This window comes from Thunnus albacares, chromosome 21 (genome assembly GCF_914725855.1).
Source record: "Thunnus albacares chromosome 21, fThuAlb1.1, whole genome shotgun sequence".
NCBI lineage: Eukaryota > Metazoa > Chordata > Actinopteri > Scombriformes > Scombridae > Thunnus > Thunnus albacares.
Window position 1 is genome coordinate 14,995,811 of NC_058126.1, and position 18,381 is coordinate 15,014,191.

The following is an 18,381-nucleotide window of genomic DNA, read 5'->3' on the forward strand; positions in this document are numbered from 1 at the left end:
TCTGTTTGTTTGTCATTTCAACACCAAAGGCAAAGACAGGAGAATGAACAGAGAATACTTCTTTCTGAGTTAGTGATTACAATATGCTTGTCATGCAACTCACTGCTTCCATAGGAAATCTAAATACAGCTGAGACTAATTATTTTGCTTTGATGTGCCATCAGGATGTGGGACTGCACTGAAGAGCAGATGAAGAGAAAGGTGCCCAAGGTCTGATGAGCTTTAGGGCCCTTCAGTGCCAGGAGTATTGGGTGAAAAGGTGGGTCAGAGACTTGAGAGGGAGGGGTGAAAGAGTTAGATATCTGATTGTTATTAGAGAGATGGAAGTAGTCACGGGAGATCTTGACTGAAAAGGAAATTAACCTTCAATCTTCATGTTATCTTGATTCCTGTGCATGAAAGCTGCCTATTAAAACAAACTGAACAGGGATAGGTGTTGTGTAAACACGATAGTTTATTCCACAGGGGTCGTCATTCCGAAAGCAAAAATAAAAGTTTGGACACCTCTGTGCTGACGACTGCTGTGCAAGCTGGTCTACACTGTGTTACGCTATTGTTTCATGGACTGTTGAACAACTGAACAGATGGAATAGGCAAGGTTGATTAATCTCATCAGCATCTTCACAGTGTGGCATATCTAATCAATGAGATTTTTACCTATTGCAATTCATGTCCCATAACCATATTTTGCTTAATTTTAATTAATTCCTCAGAAAGTACCTTGCTTTTTTCTTTCATTCATTTCTGTAGGCATTCTTATCTCTGATGAGAGTTGCATATGTCCATGCAACACATAAACATATGTGCACATACTGTGCAGACACAGAACTTCCCATATACAAATGCACACTCCCATACCTCTAATAGCCCACTGAGATACTTGGAGCAGAGGGAGATGGGCTCCAGATCAGGGCAGTGCAAGCTCCAGCCAGGCTGGGCTGTCAGGCTGACCATGCCCTGCAGTGTCCTCTCCAGGCTGGGAAGGCCGTAGTAACGTGGGGCATCAGACACCCGCAGGCTCTGAAGCAAACGGACTGCCAGCTGGCTCTTGAAGGGGCCTGCTAATGCCAAACATAGCCTGAACACACAGGAAAGGACAGAGTGAGAAAGAGCGAGACACAAGCAAACCAGACAGACAGGAGAGTAGACAAGAGGCAGAAAAGAGAGTAAAAGAGAGAAGATAATGTTGACAATTAGTTTACCGATTCCTTAATATAAACCTGTGACTTTTTAATCATTTCTGCATACATTTGCATGTTCTAAATGGCTGTGCGAGTAGGATTTCCATAACAAATCAACTTAAATAAACACTTTCCCTTCAGTTAAGGAACAGTATACTATTAATCAATTTTCTAACCCCACAGGAAGGCTGAACAGCATTACATGTGAGTACATTCAACTTTCCCATATGCAGAAACAGTATTCATTTTTCATGAATAAAAAAAGTATTTCATTACAAATGTAGAAAATATTCTGGCATAATCGCTAGTAGAAAAAGGGTCCTTGACAATCAACTGTGGCCTTCAGCTATAGTCAATGCAGAATTCAGTACTTTATGTTTGATAAGCAGATAAAAAAAAAAACAAATTCTTACAAATTCTAGCATAATAAGGAAAGTAACCATGTTATATTTCAGAATTATAAAATAAGTTGTTTCGTTTAAAACTTTACAGCCAATATTCTGAATTGCAATAAAACCCATGAAGACCTGCAGGTGAAAGACTTTTTCTTATTGCCTGATGTTATTGCCTGTCTACTGATAAGTCACAAGCTCATGTGTGCCGTCATCCTACCTGTCAGCGGTGTGTGTGAGGTGGAGGAGTAAGGTGTTGAAGAAGCTGGTGAGTTCTCTCTGCAGTCTCTGGCTAACATGGTTTTTCAGCTCCTCTGACTCCACTGGGCTCTGAGTTGAGCTCTGCGTCTCCACACCAAGCAGCAAATTGAGGAGGGACACGGTTTCCTGGAAGATTGATGGATGAATGGACATCAAGAGATATCTTTTGTTTTTTATTTTATGCACCGAATTGAATTTTATGCACTAAGCAACTGTTTTGGATTTCCTCCATTTTCCACACACACACGTAGTTTACTTTTTTTTGTTTGGAACATATAGTTTCAAGAACGTATGTATATGTTTCTTGTGTTTCATATCATCTTGATACTACTGTTCCTTTTCATGTCTTCCTGTCCTCAGTTAAATCTTTAAATTTATGGGTGCTGCATACACAACTTGTATATTGTAAACAACAAGACTAAGATGAAAATGATCACCAAAGGTATTACAATTCATCCTAAGGGGCACATGAATACGTACTGAATTTTATGACCATCAATCCAGTAGTTGTCGAACCATTTAACTCAAAACCACAAAAGTCAACCTCCTAGTAGTATTAGAGAAAAAGTCAGGGGATCTCAAAAGTCATTAGGAAACATGGTCAGGAAACCATAAATGTTATGCCAGTCCATCTGGTAGATTTCACAGAATAAGTGAAAACTTTGACCTGCTGGTGGCACTAGATAAAAAGTCAAGAGATTACCAAGATCAGTGGGATTCAACTTCTGGGTACCATTGAAATATTCAGTCAAGACCAAAGTAGTGGACTGAATGACAGAGTGACATTGCCATCCATAAAGCATGTCTAAAAATTGCATCCACTTGTTCATAAAGGGAATTCACTTTACTAAAATTTATAGTATGAATAGTTGAAAAATGGTCTGTTCTGTGATTTATCTGCCGACCTTTCTAAATTCAAACAAACTGACCCATGAGGGGGGGAGGGGGGAGGACGTGGAAAGTGACAAGTGTGTCACTGTGAAACGTAGATCTAGGAGCACAAAGCATGCAGAATTTCTTATTGAGCAGTACACACAGAGATAGGTAGTTAATGCAAGTGCAGAGAGCGACAGATGTTCCTGAAACAGCTCAGTAATTACAGAAAAGTTGGAGCAGAGCAGAGCTGCTCACCCCTACCAGGCATTCAATGTGAGTCTGCTTTAGCTGCCAGGGGAGGGCTTATTGTTTACACACACATTAATGAGAAAGCGAAGGTGAGACTGATTAAATCCTAAAAGTAGCTCTCCCCGCTAAAACAGTGTGGTGATTCTTTTCCTCGGGCAAAAATGAATCCAACTTTATTTTAAGAGCTCAGGAAATAATCTTTGCCGCAGATCTGAGGTGCTACACTGTGATACTGTTTTTCTGTCGTTATGAAGGAGTAAGTAGTTTGGTTTGTCTGACAGTGTGCGATTTATTCATGCTTTGATTACAGGTATATAACCCTCTGTGTTGGTGAGGACAGGGTCTAACCAGATCCACACACACACATAGTTTACAGGCACATATACACACACTAAAGGCAAGCTAAAGTAGTACACATTCATAAAATAAGATGCAGTACATATTGCTGGCTTGCTGGGATATCTTATCAGATGTGCTTATAAGATAAGATATCTTGTCTTATAAGCATCTAGACAAAAAACATAGCGTGAGTTATACTACTTTTTGTGTTTAAAAAAACTCTGTACCTTGTTGAGAAGCAGCTCCAGTATCCAGCGCAAGTCCTTGGCCTCTGGGTCAGATGCAGCCTCCGTGTGCATCTGTTTGAAGTAGGCATTCAAAAATGCAACAATGCCCACCAGCAACCTCTCGTCTTCCACACAGGCTGGATGCACCTGGAGAAACCTGCAGGGAGGAAGAAACGGAGACCATGACAACAAGAAGGAGAGAAAGTGGTTGAATGGAAAATACTAAGTAATAACTTACTATTCATTATTTTTCTAATTACCAAAGTATACAGATTACTAACGAAGTTCTGCACTCACAATTTCAATATTTTTCTTCTTTGTTGTATTCTTATTCTTATCAATTAAATCAGGGCAATGCCAAGAAGAAATACAAAAGAAATATACAGACTTATCATGGGTCCAAAATCGAATTTGCTGAAACTTTTATCAAAAATAGTACAAGTTCTTCATACGCCATTTACCACTGTCTCCACGCATTTAATGCCATTAATTGATGTCAATTCTTCGAAATATGAAAAGACAAAGCAATTGTACTTACTGAGCCATGGAAAAAAACATTTCACAGCAAGTACTTTTCTTCACTGTTCTACAGAGTTGCAGCAGCAGTAATAAATCAGTCATAAAATCCTCTCATAATCTGTTTAATTCATAAACCTAAACAAAGCATATTCACTGACTTGGTTATTAGCCTGCAAACCTAGAGTACACAAATCTTTAGTTGAATTTGTATGCGGTGTACCTGGTCATAGCAGCCTGCCAACTGAGAGAGTGAAGAGTGTCTCTGCAGCTGTGGGTGGGGATGTGAGGGAGGGCCAGTCTGTCAATCAGCAAGTAGAGGTTGAGCCTGGAGAGGGCAGAGGTCACCGAACTGTGTCCTCCTGCCGTAACGATGGCCTTGATGCAGTCCTGCAGTGCAGTGGGAAGGTGCACTGCCCGGAGCGACAGAATCTGTGCTTGTGATAGCTGTAGGTCAGCATGAAATCTAGGAGGAGGGGGGTAACAAAGGGTTAAAAAAAATAAAAAAATTCAAAATCAGATTATATGACTACTGATGTGCAGACAACTGTGTTGCACAAGTGGCGTCCTCAGGAGCATACTAATGACTGCATTAACAAACATATTTGATCACCAATCTGGAGGGATGAGACATTTATGAGTCATCTGAAGAGAGATGTTTTCTGAGAATGACTTGCAACTGAATCAAGCAGAGGTAGCAATGATCATACCAAATACCAATCAAAAAAACTGTCAAATTTATGTCATGGCATTATGAAAAAAGGATTTCGTACTTTCGTATTTTGAATTTTGTAATTAGTAATAAGTTGTACGTAACACAAAATACCAAGTCCAAGGAAGATACCTCTCAATTTTTCATTGACTGATCCATTTTAAACAAGTGTTCTTCTCCCAATAATACAATTGTATGAAATTTAGTTTCAGGTGGATTGATCCATCTATGTGCTTTAAATGTCTTTGCTGTAATCAAGCTGGTTAAAGCCGTGTGAGAGACATTCTCATCTGTTTTAATTAGGTCACATTAGAACAAAATGAAGACAGATGAAACACAAGATGCCAAGCCTCTGAAACTAACGTTTCACTAGAATTCTCTACAAGAGGGAACATTGAGAAAGAGTGACGCTAAGTAGGATTTTTCTTTGGTTGCTACAGAGGGAAATGGTAATTATAAGTTTCTTCAACATCTAACATTTATTCAACCCAAATCAAAATGCATAGTTGTATAAAAACAATGCAAAAATCAGTTACACTAAAATGAAAAAAAAACTGAGCAAGTATTTAACAATATCATTCTTTACTACGGTGAAGGACAATGTATTTTATATATATTATAAAATCTTTGTTCTACTTTGGTTTCAATCTTCCATCATATTTTTACACAAAAACAAAGGGCAATAGTCTCTCTGGTAATAATTTAAGACTATGTCGACATCCCACATAAGAGCAAAGAACATTAAGGTTTTTACTCAGTAACATTTGTGGAGTCATGCAGCTCCTCAAGGAGGTTGTCTATCCCACAATGCCATGCAGTGTTCCAGGCCACCTGCAGGGCTTGGTGGGTGGGGGCCAGGGTTAGGAGGTCAGAAGAAGGAGCCAGAACACAGCAGTACGGGCTGACAGCATGATGACTCGATGCCTGGAATGGGATGTTGTACCTGGAAGAAAAAAAGGAAAGAATAAAATCATGTGTGGAAAGTGCTGTTAATGAGGAAAAGACCTTTAAGAGAATGTTAACTTTTGACTTTACAGATCAGTTTACCTGCGTATTACTGTCAGTGGTAAGGAGAATGTTGCGAGTGTCACATCTGTGTTGGATTTGTCCGACCTGATATGACACAAAAAATGAGTAGTAATATCAAAGTAGTGAATGGATGCACACATTGATATAAGAAGCATGTTAAGAAACTCACCATATTTCAATGCTGGCAATTTCATCAAATAGCAGTAAACTCATCAGGACAGCAATCTCACTTCCATTGCCTTTGTTCTCCTTCAATATCAAGGATGCTATAATGAAAACACAAACAATTTACATAATGACCACACCCAAAACTTAATCAGTCTATTTCATGAATACATTCAAAAAAATTAGAAGTTCTGTCACAGTGACAAACACTGAACGGCTCAGTCTATAATTGCAGTCGGGTATCCCCCACTGAGAGACTGTCATCCCACTACTGGGTTTGTTTTCAATATGACAGCTCAGATATTTAGTTTCTCAGGTCTTAATGCAACCGCTGAGTGCTTTAAAATAAGTTGTAAAAACGTTACATTTGTAATGTTTAAAAATCCAGCATATATATTTTTGCATACAAAAAAATGCATGTTCTGTTCAAAAGTGCAATAACATAATAAATATACAGGTAATCACAATTAACATGTTATAATTTAAATGTATTCTATCTTAATTTAAAACAAGTAATTGTGAATTAACCTAAAAATCATGCAACTCTTTTTTTTTGTTGCTGTATATCATACCAAATACAGCATTGCGGACAAAGCTCTAAACAATGTGCTGGTGTTGAGCTCCATAGCAACAAGTTGCATCATACTAATATGCTATTCTACAGTGTGACAACATGGTTAAAAGCTATGCATCAATGGCTGACTTGTTGTCTTTTTTTTGAGGACGTGCCCCCGAGCTACACAACATAACGTCTATAGTTGTTACTTAATGAGATGGCTTGTGAATGTACCCCTGAGCAGCGTGAGGAGCAGGAGGTTGCGCTGTGCCAGGCTGCGCCTCAGAGATGGATCAGCATACACCAGCTTCCTCAGGATACATACGCAAGGCTCCAGCAGGCAATCCGAGCTCTGGGGAGAATAGCAACACGCGCACTTGCTGTTTAATTGCAGGGAAAACACAAACACACATAGTATTTCTGTCTCCTCCTGCTCTGTGTCTCTCACATACACATACACACGATCTCTCTACTGTCACTCCATTTCAGCTGAATCCAAATGTAGTGATTGCGCTGGTTGCAGGCAATGAAGGGTTCAGGACAAATACAACCTGCAGGAATTCCTCTTACACACATACACTTGTTAGCTGAGACAAGTCATTCTCTGTGGCCCTGTTCCTCCACCTCGATGTAGCCAGACATGCTGGATGATTAACCCTGTTAGCAGCTTCTGATTCAAGGCCTGGAAATGATCAGCAGACTGCAGTAACTAGAGGGCAAAAATCACTGCTGACCAGGGCCTGTCTGACACTATTAATATAGACCATTTCATCCTTCCATCATGCATGCCTCAGTGGGTATCCTCCACATCCGCTGGCAACACATGTACTCAGATGCGTACAGTACAGACAAATGAGGACATCCACACAAGCGCGAGCACATGCAGGAGCACATTTTTGATTTGCTTTTGTTTTATTTGGCTTCGACAGCAATTCCTACAGTACACATCTATTTATCGATTTGCCAAAACGGGTTTGTTTTTACCTTGTTGCCGTTTACACTCTCAATAATGAAAGAAATGACTTTGTCTGTAATTCCAAGATTCTTCAGCACCGGGTGCATTGTTGTGTCTGCGGGGAGGTAAGAGAACAATTCAATATACTGACAATAAACATTTGCATAATCTTCAACCATTTGCTTTTCCTGCTTGGCTAAAACATATGGTGGTGGGAGTGCACACACTCTACTGCACTAGCTGCAAATTGTAGTTTTCACAAGGGGAGGGCTCTCACTCATCAGATAAACAAAACTTGTTTTTTTTTAATTTTATCAAGTGGATAAAATTTCATCCAGAATTCTGATCAGGCATTTCAAATCCCTTTCAAAGCCACTCTACTGCATCATAGAATATCTAGCTCAAGATCAACTATTAGAGGGACGTGAATTGTTAGCACTACACTCTGCTACGTACAAGATTGCAGGTACTTGTGGAGTACAACTGTGAAAAACAGAAAGGACATTTTGTGCAACCAATTTAAAAATATAGGAGTAAGAGGAGGCCCGAAGTTTAACCAGTCAGTGTGAGGACTCAAGCCATATAGAGAGAAATGCAGAGGTAGACAAGGAGGGTGTTTTAAAAGTAACAGCCTGCCAAATCCATCCTATTAAAATAATACAATAGATGAGTTTATAAGAAATACTTTACATTACCATTACTAGGTTTTACAGATACCTCACCTTGAAGAACAACAGACAATTGCTCGGCAGCCGATCTTCTCAGGGAGATGTCAACAGTGTCTGAGGACAGGATACAAAACAGCTTCTCCACAGACTCCACCTAGTCACCATTAAACACATAAATATGCGTACACACTCAAGACAGAGATGACAGAATATGACACAGAAGAGCACTTCATATGATTAGGTATTTTGTGTGCTGCGTGATGTCATTTTTATCATTTCTATTACTTCTTCCTGTGCTAAAGTGAATCTGAATCTACTGTTGCGTCTGTGTATGTAGATTTATACCTTGAGGACGGACTTGTTGCTGGTGTCAAGTGTGATGTCTAAAGGGTTTCTGAGGCAGTAGAGATTGGGGAGTGAGGAGATCACTGTTTGGTCCAGGTCTGGTCTGGCTATGTTGACTCCATCATCACTGGTTAGGTGAGGCAGGATTTGTTGCACTGCTGCTATTCTCACACTGTTTATTGTGAACAAAATTTAGGCAACATTTAGTAGAAAAATCACAGTAGAGAATTATCCTCTCCTCTAAACACACATTTAAAGCAACCACATCAATCAACTTTATTTAGTGTCAACCCAAGCCTTTCATCTTCATTAAAACATGATACAAACAGCTAAAGGATGCAAAAATGTACTCGCCTTTCATAATTTTTTAAACACTACATCTAACTGACGACTGGTTGTCAAAAAAGTGTCTGGCGGGGCGGACAAATCTATTAGCTGTTGCCAAAATTTACCAGAGCTCATCTCCGGGCCAGTGTCTGATGTTAATTTCCATCTCTATCAATATTCATAGTCTGGGACAGAATGGCCGTTTTACACAGACCTCACAGACCGTTTAGATGACTTGATGAGCACATCACCTGACAGCAACAGACAGCGATAGTATGTCCATCACAAATGTTGTGGAGCAAAAATATTCAGACTCTCAGCAGTTTGTCTACTTTACCAACCGACTCATCAAACAACTTTACATAAGCAAAAGACAGAGATGAAACGTACCATCAGAGACATATACACAAACACACGCATCTGATATGCGCACACACATAAGACACAAACAGAGAGACACAAATACAAACACTGACAAAAGAGCAAGAGCCCAGACTCACGTGGGCTGTTTAGTGAAAAGGAGTCGGAGAGCTGCTTTTAGCTTGGCTGTGCTTGGAAACACGTTGTCTCTTGACATGTCCGACATGTCACTTATCAGCAGGACACAGTTTCCCAGTGACTCCTCGGTGCCGGTGTAACCCTGCCACACACACACACAAACACACACACACATATACAAACACAATTCTCAGACTGCCTTGGCAGACAATGCAGCGAACAATGGGGAATTCCAGCTAAGCAGCACAACAGTAAATAAAATATGCATCACTTTGATTACGGGTGGTTTCATTTCGTCTCTTGTTGACATGGTGGGCCCATCTCTGAATGGCCTCCTTGAATTGAATCACACTTGACAGCCTAGTCAAAATCTCATGTATATTCATGAAGAATTTCCCGGCTTTCTGTTGCCTGAAACTGAACAATTAATAAAAGCTTGTTTTTTTCAACCCAAAAAGGAAACAATATAACAGAATATGTAAATGAGAGAATAACAAAATTTTTCTCACTGGCAGCTCAATTGTGGTCCAAGAGCGCTAAACTTGCACTTCTGATCATAGTTGTTTTGATTATAAAGAACATACAACACTTCCCCCAGCTCCATAAATAAAATATAATAAGTTCCAAACATGATGCCGTTTTATGAGTTCTGCAGTACAAATACAATGCACCACTTTCAGAGAGAACAACACCTGTAATACGGGGATGACCGGGTAAAGTGCCTCATTGAATCTGTCCCAGGTTGATGCTGTCATCATCAATCGTCCCTTGAGCAGAAATAGCAGGATATCCTTGGCAGCAGCGTTCACCTATAGATCACAGGTAAACTGCTGAATTCACATAAAGCCCTGCTAATAAAACATTAGATAGCAGGTAGTGTAAGTGAGAGACTTTAATATGTTTAATACTGCATAATACTGCTTTACTATGGCCTTAAAGTAATATTCAAATGCTTTAAAGAAATCCTTGACAGACTGGCCAAACTGACTTCACATAAATGACCTTGCTTCAAAGATCTTTAAGTCGTATTGGTGCTAATTTAAGTAAAAGAGGTACACAAGTGTTTGCCCACCTTTTCTGCAGAATCCTGGAGGCCAAAAGCACTTATTTCATAGAGCACCCTGTGGTGTAGAAGGAAGTTGACTCCACTGCAGGCTCCTGGTTCTTGTCGTGACACATTCTGGATGCCAAGGCAGTCCTAGGGGTGTATGTAATCACACCAAAGCACGTCATAAATTATCGCTATCCTCTCATTTGTGCTCGCGTATAAGAGTCCCAATTCACTTTAAATGTAGCCATGTACTCTAGACAGTGGTTGGTAAAATGAAAGGATGTCTGATTTCAAATGTCAAGTGGTTTTTTTTTTTTTTATAGCATACTGCCAAAGAACTGTGCTTCATCTATCTTCATCCTACTAATTTACATACGGGTGCCCTGCCAAACAGACCCACATTAAGGCCCCGGTACATTTTAGCCATGAACTTGTACTCTCATTTAAACACTGACTGCCTGTATAAGATGGCTTGCTCTGACCTTGACCAGGTCTAACGTGCATGTGTATGTTTCCGTCTTGACAGGCAGTAAAGGATGGGACAGCAGCTTGAGGAGGAGTTTTTGACTCTCTGTTTGGAGGAGCGGACTGGGCTGATCAAACTTCCACCTAATGACGGAAACAAGGATGTAAACTATACTTAATATTTCAATGCAGCAGAACAAGTGATGAATTACCATGTATGTATGTACAGTACTATCCATATATTTGTATCTTACAGGTAAGAGCAGATGTGAACACATTCCTTGACGATGGGTAAGTGTTGGTGAAACGGGAGGCCATCTATTGCTTGGTCTGCCAGCTCCAGTAATTCCAACCAGTTCTTTTCTCCCTAGATGAAAAAATAAATGAACTGATGAAATGCCAGTCTGGGTGACAGGGTAAACATATTTTACTGAGGGCCACCAGTAGCGACAGTTACATACAATCAGACTGGATTGTATGTCTGTAAAAGATAACTAACATCTCTCTGTAGACTCCAGAGCTACCTGTGCATTAGCTTACTGTAATTATGTGACATGTAGTTCATACCTCAGCTTGTGCTTCCTTAAGGAAGCTGCAAGTGGATTCCATCCAGAGGGTAGCGCGGGTCACCCTCCTGTAGAGGTCATGGCTGTCTGAGTTTACCTGCTCCAAGTAGGCCACTGCTGTCTCTTGCATGCTGGGTAATAAACTTCCCAATGACGTGTCCAGGCATAAGTGGAAAATAGCAGTTGCGGTGTTCTCTGGGAGACAGTCACTAGCCTGTGTGAGGTTAAGAGGTTTCAATTTCTATTGTTTTTGGAGTTGTAATACAGTAATAACAGAAAACAATCAATATAGTAATGTGATTTGGTTACACAAGCGCACACACACACACCTTCTCAGGAGGGAGGATAGTTTGTAGAAGTTTAATGGTAAATATGGCAGTGGCTGTGTAGGCAATTCTGTGGTGAACTTGAGAACTGTGGGGACTGTCTGCTGAATCGCTCTGATGGTAGCTCAGGATATCCCCTAATAGTTCCATGCAGGCTTGCAGCTTCTCCTTCTAAAATACACACAGACATAAATGTAGACAAAAGCACACATTTTTCAAAAACACACCGATGCACGCACACGTTCTCACATCACGTGCATGTTCACGTACACAGACACACACCGACGCACAGTTAACTGGAAGGGAGCCAAGAGAAAAATTGTTTGTTCCAGGGGTTAGGAATTGAATGTAATCAGATTTCAGGGTTATTTTGGGATGAGATACAGATCCACCCTATCTCAGTATGAATAAATTGGAGCAATCTATTCTCAGCCACTTTGTTTTGGGAGGAGAAATTGAACAATAGAAGATATATACCAGCAGGGGGCAGTAGATGCCCTGTGCATTGCTTGGCTGGCATAAACAGTTTGGCCCATTCCCATAGGAAAAACCTAGAGGTCTGGCACACAAAAGCTGCTCTCCACATAAAGATGACAAAACAGTTCTCGGGCTGCAAGGCTCAGGGCATGTATTAAACAGCAGAGGGCCAGAGGGGCCTGGGCTTGACAAGTGTATAAGTCCCCCTGCAGAGGAACACACTCTTTAAACAGTCAGGGAGGATAACAAATGATTCTGCATGGTAAAAAAAACACCAGTTTAACACAATCCATTGTGTGGACTTTATACACATAATAAATGAAGACATTTACTAACTCAACAGTTCTGTGCTTAGATAAACCCAGGGGAAGAGATGAAATGTATGTATGTATATGTGAAAGGCAGAAAGCCTTTGTAACCTTATATAATTAATTCAGCTCAATCACATGCCTACAGTTCTCCTTGACAGTTGAGTACCGTATGCCTGTGTGTCTGTGGCAAATTGTCTGGTGGCCAACCCAGTTCCCCCTTTCAGTGAAGTGTATCCATTCATCTACATAAGAGGCTGTCATGAGTTGTGTTTTGACTTGCCAGCTCCATCCCCACCAGGCTGCGATCATCCCAGACCAGCTCACAAACACTGTCCCCAAGCAGGAGGACGGCGTCGCACAGCAACTCCAGAACACGATGGAACACATGCGAACCCTCTGAGAAACAAGACAGAAACAGAGAGCAAGAGCAGGGGAGACTTTTTGAAGATCAAATACCCGGTAGAATATTTGGACAGTTAATGTAATGAAATAGGTGTGGGGATTTTTGCAACATCTCATCTTTATTCAATCTAAAACAGCAGGAGAGGAGAAAGAGAAACAGACAATGATAATTGATTTTTTTCTTTTTAATGTTACAATGACTCCTACCTGTCTTAAGCAGTGGTATGGCATTCTCCATGGTGGCAACAGTGAATTGAGCCAAAGTGAGCTGCTGTAACTGTAGCACCGGGACATCCTCTACACCCAAGTCAGGGAGATCCAAATGGGCCACATCTGCAGGTGACTGGGGCTGGACTGCTGCTCCACCTTGGTGCGAGCTGCCACTGGATGAATCACAGACGAGAAAGGAAGACAACTGAAAATTCATGATCTGTGCTTGGACCGCTCAAACACGAGGAGTGACGTATGAGGTGTATAGGGATGGATCATAAAAACTGAATATGCCATCATGGGAGTCAGTGCTGACTTATAAACACTACAGACCAGACGCTAGGGGGCTCTCGGTGTTATTCAAATTCAACAGGAAGAATAAAATCCTCCAGTCTTTCTCACGTCGTTTTATCTTCTTGTGCAGTTTGCTAGTGTCACTGGCAATTTTGTCATCATCAAAGCCACATAAAATCTTACTGTGCACAAATTACCAAAAGTATAAGACTCTCTTGTTGATGTAATGTATGATGAGAAGAATTGACTACAATGCTGACTCAAATCAAAACGTTCTTTCTACAAGCCAGAAGATTAGAGACTCCAGACAGACAATACCTAGACAGCAGTATCAGATGACATGACAGTGATGCAGTCCTTTTCATCTGTAATCTCATTTAGACTTAATTTAAAATGCACAGGTACACATTCATGTTGTCTAGACACACCTGTTGGAAGCTGCATCTCCATCTTGGCCATCTCCCCTGGCTCTCTGGCCTGTGCGTCCCACTACAGAGGGCCGGGGAGAGCACTCTGCTCCTGGGGAGGAGGCCTGAGAACGCTGGGTCCCCCGAACCTCTTGGGAGTAAGAAAAGGATGAGTTCTGGGAAACTGGATCTACACACAGCCACAAAAAGAGGAAAAAGGCACATACTTACACACATGTTGCACATTGAGTCTTTATGATGAAACAGAGACAAGATTAGAGACAGAGGATAAAAACATAGTTCAGATTTTTAGTCTATACTTGAAAAATTTTAAATTGCCTCTTTACAACCACATAATGTGTTAAACGAGGTACTTTCTAAATTAAGGAACATACATAAATTAACAGAATAAGGATGAAAAACAGTTTATCACCAGCTAAAACCCCAAATATCAGTATTTAAAATGCCTGTAAACACATCTGTACATCAGGCTAACTTGTGAGGTGCACTACCTTGCTTTGTAGAGTAGAAGCTTGGATCTTGATGAAAGCGCAGTCTCCTCCTTAGCACAACACAAAGCTGCCGCAGGCAGGAGAGAGCCTGCATGTGGAGGTAGCTTGCCTCACCTTTACCTGAACCCAGCTTCAACAAGGACAGAAGGTTCTGAAAACAGAAGAAGATATTAAAGGAGTAATTTTACACTGGGTTATTAAAAGGTTTGTACAGACAAGACATATCAATAATGAGAAAATATTATTGTAATTTTGTGAGTATTTAGGGTTCTTTGGCTTTATTTGTTTATGAAAGGAAAGAAAAAGAGCCCAAGCTGAGACAAACAATGTACCATTACTGTTTAAAAACATGGCCTAAGTTCAGACAGTGATAGAAAAGTCGTAATAAAGTTCAGTAAATAAAAAGGGCAAATGGAATTGAATTATTGAAGCAGCAATTTGTTCCAAGTTCAAATTCCCTGCCCTCTGTAGCTAATGATGTCATGTCTCTAAATCAAAGTCTTTTAATTTGGCTTAATAGCTCTAGTAATGCAAAGGAGGGGCAAGTGAAGCCACAAGAAGAAAAGTACTCTCCCATAATGATTTCTTTTTGATGATGACACTGCTGGGTGACAGTATGTTAATACTGCCCTGAGACTGATGTAATATAATGCACCGCTTTATTATCAAAATACTAATGTTCACAGTGGCTCATCAGGGCAAAAATAATGTCCCCTGCAACACTCTGTCTGTGCCAATGAAATGAAGGGCTCAGACAGCAGATGCACTTGAGTGCTAAGAGGATACTGGTATATACATCAAAAAGTGCAGCCCACTTCCTCGAAAAAAAGGGGGTAGACTTTGGGGTTATAACTGAAACTGTGTATCAGCTGGGCCCATACGAATTCAATGTACATGCTAACTTGACAGAAGCACTGTGGCCTCCTCATTTACAACACATGACTGTTGAAACTCCTCCAAGGCCACCAAGACCAGGATGAGGACAGTTCTAAACCAGTGGACAACTGCAACAAATTTTACTGAATCTCTGATATCCATGAAGGCCTTTGAGGAAAGAAAGAAAATGTTCCACCAAGGACTTTCACACCCTGCAAGAGGTACATCACGACCAAACTATATCCTCACAGCAATCTAGTATCTGCTCAAGCAAAGTAAGCCTCCAGAGGCCTCCACAACCTCCTATGAGATCAGGGACACAGAATTATAAATTGGCGTTTTGTTCAAGGACACTATTTGACAGGTTATTATTTTGACAGTGGCTACGGTGGCCATCCCATAAATTCCATTGTGGGACGGTCGCACTTACCACTCAAACCAATACGCTTCATCTGATCAAAGTCATTGAACAAGACTACTAGTATCCTGAACAACAGCTGGCCAGGAACCAGAATTATCACGGCTTCTGACCTCTTTAATTTTGTCTCTATGGACATCCATATTGTATTCAGGGTTGGAGGATTTTGAGGTGAAAAGGTGCTCTCAGCAACGAGCCACCATTTATAAGACAAGAGAATGCAAATTTTCCATCAAATACAGAGATTTGTGTGTCTTTGTAGAGAACTGTACCTGAGGGCTGCCTGAGTTTAGACAAACAAAACGCACAAAGTAAAAATGATGCCACTGACATCTTTTATTATGCTTTAGTACAAAACAAGGCCATGGTGCAGACACTATTAGTTTTTCTCCACATATTTCTGTTGAGTACACCCTTGCAGTTGACACTAAGTGTGCTGTCACACCTAACCAGCTTGGTTCACATTTGGGCTGGTGTGAGAGCTGTCAATCAAACTGTGGTGTGGACTAAACAACCAGACCAAGGCAGGTCTCTCTTTGCTTCCAAGCGGACTCTGGTGCATTTTGTTTGTGGTCTGAAAGCAAACGGACCAACCACAGGATTTTGTGATTGTAGATACTCTGTGACCTTTAGTATGCATTCAAAAGCTAAATATCTATTAAATCCATGTGCTGGTCATGAACTGCTAAGGAGGCAATCTTATAATAAGAGCAATTTTATGCAAATAATTTGGTAACCATGGTAACTCATATGCATTTCAGCACGAGTGCAGGGATTTATCTTGATCAATCACACAATCAAAAGCTGTTAAAATTGCAGTGTGTTGTTGTGCATGTATCCTACTCTATGTCAATTAGAGTGCGATATATAGCAACATCCGCGACATCATCCCCTTGTAATATTAATGTAAAAGACACCTCTTCTTGGTTGTTTATCTGCTTTTCATTACTCATGACATGTATATGTATGTATGTACGCCTCTTTGTGACACCAGAGAACATAAATATACACATAAGGGGCATTTAAGTACCTCAGTTGGGTCCATGTAGCCTTGATGAATATGATAAATAGTAATAAATAAGTTACCTGTCAGTCTGTATAACTGAATGTTTTCAGCTTTTGGTTTCTTTGTAATAAGTCAGCACAAACCAGACCTAAACTAAAAGGCAACAATGTATATTTTTTTATCCTTGGTCTGGTCAAAGGACACCGACCTACAGGTGTGAAGGAGCCCTGAAACATTCAAAGAAGGCATTCAAATTAAACTAAAAATGATAAGGAGATGGCACTCATTCCAACCTGACTTGTTACAATGTGAGATCAAACCTATGACCAACAGCACACTTTCTATCTGATGCAGTTTTTGATTTCCCTCTGCTCATATCGTTAAGATAAACCAGCCAGATAAATATTTAGGTATCCATATTAACAATACTATGGTCAGCGCTTTATTCACCCAGGGCAAATCTTCCCAAGAACACAGAAATGTAATAGTACCTTTACAATACTGGGCCTCTGCAGGAAGATCTCTGCAGGGAAGTCCTGCATAATGACATCACACAGAAGTTCGCATGTGGTCCGCACTAAGTTGGGGTTGCTGCTCCTTAAGGAACTGTTTCAAAAGAATTTGAGAACACAAACATGTTTAATACACAATAAACATCACTACACATTACCATGAATATGACTAAAGCCTAACTCCATAATAAAAAAGCCTACTACTAAATAAATCTACACTACATCTTATTTTTCAAGCTTGGGCACTGTCAAGTACCAAAAAGTTGGCAGATTCTTAGTTTGTGTACTTGTTCTTTGATAAAATATTAACATAATTAATTCATAAACGTGTTAATTTTATACAGCATTTTAATTAGGCATATAGTATAACAATAGGCAAACACATAAATTGTCTCTCACCTCTCATTGGATGACAGTATGTGTCTGTCTGTGTTTGTCAAAGTAAGCCACGGAAACACAGAAAACTTCAAGCATCGCACAGACTCATGCACTGTACAACACAGGAAGATAAAAGATGTAAAATAGTGAGGAATTAACTGAAAAAATATGACGCACAACTTTTAGATAAAGTCAAGGCAATAAAAAAAACTGAAACCCAACATACCAGGAAATCTGAAATTATGCATTAAAAGTACCTGCTATCTTCTGAGGAGGCAAATCTGCAGGGCTTGGAACGCTCTTGTGGAAATACCCCATTTTAGGAAAATGTTCTTCAGGTGGAACAACTGTAGGCACTACAACAGAGACACCACATTTGTTGTTGAGCTCTATTTTGTAGGCGACAAATTCTAAACACAAAATATTCGGTTTAAGCTGCAACACCTGTTGGAGATGTAGTACGCTGTCTGTGTGAGTAGACCATCGTATGACTAGGGAGTAGCTCAGGTAGCTGGAACAGCTGGTCCAGGGTACCATCGATGACAGCTCGCAGTCTGGGTTCCACATTAGGAGACAGTTGGGTGAGGAAGTCCACCGCCCCAACGTCTCTCAGCATCTGTGCTGCACTGGGATGCTTTGAAGACAAAAAGTAAATAGGCATAAAATGAAAACTATTAATTTACACAGAAAATTACAGTGTCATGTTCGGTGTAGCAGTTTAAAAGTACTTAACATGGTTCTGTTGCTATCAAAATGTAACCAAGCAAAGCCCTTACATCCATGCTTCTGCTAATATTGCTTCTAAATCCTTTGATTGACTCTTTGATTGATTGTCTGATAAGCTTTTAAAAGATATAGTCAAGTCAAGGTAAAA

At 40.3% G+C, this 18,381-nt stretch overlaps 1 protein-coding gene across 2 annotated transcripts in view; it reads right to left on the bottom strand.

Moving 5' to 3' along the window:
* Positions 1-18,381, bottom strand: part of rttn (rotatin) — a 32,442-nt gene that overhangs the window by 13,275 nt on the left and 786 nt on the right. The window contains exons 3-28 of one of the 2 annotated variants that reach the window (XM_044339895.1): positions 17,952-18,141; positions 17,765-17,863; positions 17,529-17,619; positions 17,109-17,223; positions 14,318-14,468; positions 13,827-13,995; positions 13,102-13,271; positions 12,773-12,888; positions 11,708-11,875; positions 11,380-11,592; positions 11,067-11,179; positions 10,830-10,956; positions 10,369-10,494; positions 9,989-10,105; positions 9,299-9,438; positions 8,472-8,643; positions 8,181-8,280; positions 7,488-7,573; positions 6,738-6,855; positions 5,952-6,048; positions 5,801-5,866; positions 5,508-5,696; positions 4,265-4,507; positions 3,526-3,682; positions 1,794-1,960; positions 859-1,078 (exon numbers count right to left, since the gene is read on the bottom strand). In XM_044339895.1, the coding sequence (XP_044195830.1) occupies positions 859-1,078; positions 1,794-1,960; positions 3,526-3,682; positions 4,265-4,507; positions 5,508-5,696; positions 5,801-5,866; positions 5,952-6,048; positions 6,738-6,855; positions 7,488-7,573; positions 8,181-8,280; positions 8,472-8,643; positions 9,299-9,438; positions 9,989-10,105; positions 10,369-10,494; positions 10,830-10,956; positions 11,067-11,179; positions 11,380-11,592; positions 11,708-11,875; positions 12,773-12,888; positions 13,102-13,271; positions 13,827-13,995; positions 14,318-14,468; positions 17,109-17,223; positions 17,529-17,619; positions 17,765-17,863; positions 17,952-18,141 (3,720 nt within the window). Of the gene's footprint in view, positions 1-858; positions 1,079-1,793; positions 1,961-3,525; positions 3,683-4,264; positions 4,508-5,507; positions 5,697-5,800; positions 5,867-5,951; positions 6,049-6,737; positions 6,856-7,487; positions 7,574-8,180; positions 8,281-8,471; positions 8,644-9,298; positions 9,439-9,988; positions 10,106-10,368; positions 10,495-10,829; positions 10,957-11,066; positions 11,180-11,379; positions 11,593-11,707; positions 11,876-12,772; positions 12,889-13,101; positions 13,278-13,826; positions 13,996-14,317; positions 14,469-17,108; positions 17,224-17,528; positions 17,620-17,764; positions 17,864-17,951; positions 18,142-18,381 lie in introns of both variants that reach the window. The other variant, XM_044339894.1, reaches the window with a different exon arrangement.